The following is a 2,333-nucleotide window of genomic DNA, read 5'->3' as shown; positions in this document are numbered from 1 at the left end:
ACATCAAGCAGTATACAAGGACACAATAAATAGTTACTTCACTGTTCTTTCCCAGTATTTGCATTTAGACACAATTAAGTGTGTGTAGAAATAAATAAATTCTAATATAAGCCCTCTGGTGCAGCCTGGGCTCATTCTCAACAGCCCTTCCTAAAGCTGCCTGCATAAGTAAGTACAGCACATCATGAGTGGACATCCTCAGGTGGTTCAAATCTGACTGTGACAAGATTCTTTAGCTCCAGGGGCTGTCAGAAGAAAATCTTTAGGGTTATTACTTGCTCATATTCTGACAAGGAAAAAAGTTCTCTTGAGACTAAGAAAAGTTAACGCGAACCTGGCACATCACAGAGATATTTTTTTGCTTCTCAGACCTGTTCCGTGGAAGAAACTAATACTCAAGATGCAGGTATGGATGCTGAGAAGCTTACATATAATTACTGCATCCACTGCATTCTGTTTGCAATGGCAAAACTCATTGACTTTATTTGCATACCTTTGGAAATTCACAAATGATCTTGAAATTACAGATTTCTAAGTTTAGAAGAATAACTTTTTTCTAAGTTTAGAACGATAACTTCGGTTAACTTTGCCAACACATAAATAGATGATAGATAGATAGATAGATAGATAGATAGATAGATAGATAGATAGATAATAGGTAGATAGATAATGATTAGATATGTATATAGATAGATGATGGATAAGTAGATTGATAAGAGATCAGATAAATAGAATTAGATAGTAGTTAGATGATATATTGATACATAAATGATAGAAAGAATAATAGATATGTGATAAATGATGGATCATAGATATATTAGATAGATAGAAGATAGTAGATAGAAGATAAATAGATAAATGATAGATTAATAAATCATAAATAGATGATAGATACATAGATAGATTATAAATAGATAAATGATATATTAAATAGATATTAGGCAGAATGATGATAGATGATAGATTATATAGGTAGGTTAGTAGATGATGGATAAGTAAGCACATAGTAGACTAGATGCATAGGTATACATAGATACATAGATATGTAGATAAGATAGATAGATAATATATGATAGTAGATATAAGAAAAACAGATAGATGATAAACAGTTACATGATAACAAGATGATAGATATATAGGTAGATGATGAACAGAGAGATAAATGATAGACAAAATAGATGTATTAGATAGATGATAGTAGACAAGTGATAGATAATAGAATGATAGATACATGATAAATGATAGATGGATGATAAATAGAATAGATAGATTATGGTAGATAGAAGCTAAATAGTTGGATAAATAAATGACAGAAAAATAGATATAGATATAGAGATACAGATACAGATAGAGTATATATATGAGAGATGATAGATACATAATATATAGGTGGATGGATACATAGTTAGATGATAGATAGATAGATAGATAGATAGATAGATAGATAGATAGATAGATAGATAGATAGATAGACAGACAGATAAACAGACAGATAGATGATAGATGATAGAAATATATGGATATTATTTTACTATCTTTAACTGAAATCTAACTACGAACTTAAGGTAGATTTAAAGGATGATATGCTTTTCTTAATTTTAACTGATCACACTTTTGTTTTGTTTTTGTTTTTTGTTTTTTGTTTTGTTTTGTTTTGTTTTCGAGACAGGGTTTCTCTGTATAGCCCTGGCTGTTCTGGAACTCACTCTGTAGACCAGGCTGGCCTTGATCTCAGAAATCTGCCTGCCTCTGCCTCCCAAGTACTGGGATTAAAGGTGTGCGCCACCACACCCGGCCTGATCACACTTTTATGAAATTAAATATTCCATGTGTATTTCCTCTGCTCCTTCACCAGCAATGCTATCAAGTGTAACTTATTTTATTTACACATCTGAAAAGGAGTTTATGCCTGAAAGAGTTCAGGGAGACAGGCATATTGCCTCTAGATTTAATGGGCAGCTGAGAGAATTCATAGAAGGAGGAGTAACTACCATACAGCCCAAGCAGACACAATCCAGGCAGAGTAGATGGAAGGAAGACAGAACCTAGAATAGAACCTCTAAGTCTTCCAAAAGGTCATGTTGACTCTGGGAGATGAGGAACTGGCACACAAGAGAGAATCTGCTATCTAAAGGAAGCTTCTGCTCACTAAGAGACAAAAGTTCACCTTTTCCCATGGAGATTGCATAGAAATGAACTTTATTTGTGCTCTTCTGTAGACACACACACACACACACACACACACACACACACAGAGGGGGAGTGAGAAGAGAAGATATGAAGAGAGAGGAGAGAGGAGAGGAGAGGAGGGGAAGGGAGGGGAGGGGAGGGGA

At 34.1% G+C, this 2,333-nt stretch overlaps 1 protein-coding gene across 1 annotated transcript in view; it reads right to left on the bottom strand.

The window, feature by feature from the left end:
- Window positions 1-537: 537 nt before the first annotated feature.
- LOC110316796 overlaps window positions 538-2,333 on the bottom strand; it is a 22,923-nt gene continuing 21,127 nt past the window's right edge. The window contains exons 2-3 of the mRNA XM_021191208.1: window positions 1,041-1,541; window positions 538-641 (exon numbers count right to left, since the gene is read on the bottom strand). Of these exons, the coding sequence (XP_021046867.1) occupies window positions 538-641; window positions 1,041-1,541 (605 nt within the window). The remainder of the gene's footprint in view (window positions 642-1,040; window positions 1,542-2,333) is intronic.

The sequence above is a fragment of the Mus pahari genome, chromosome 2 (assembly GCF_900095145.1).
Source record: "Mus pahari chromosome 2, PAHARI_EIJ_v1.1, whole genome shotgun sequence".
NCBI classification, from domain to species: Eukaryota; Metazoa; Chordata; class Mammalia; order Rodentia; family Muridae; genus Mus; species Mus pahari.
The sequence above is the reverse complement of the archived record's forward strand: the minus strand, read 5'-3'. Positions and strand labels throughout refer to the sequence as shown.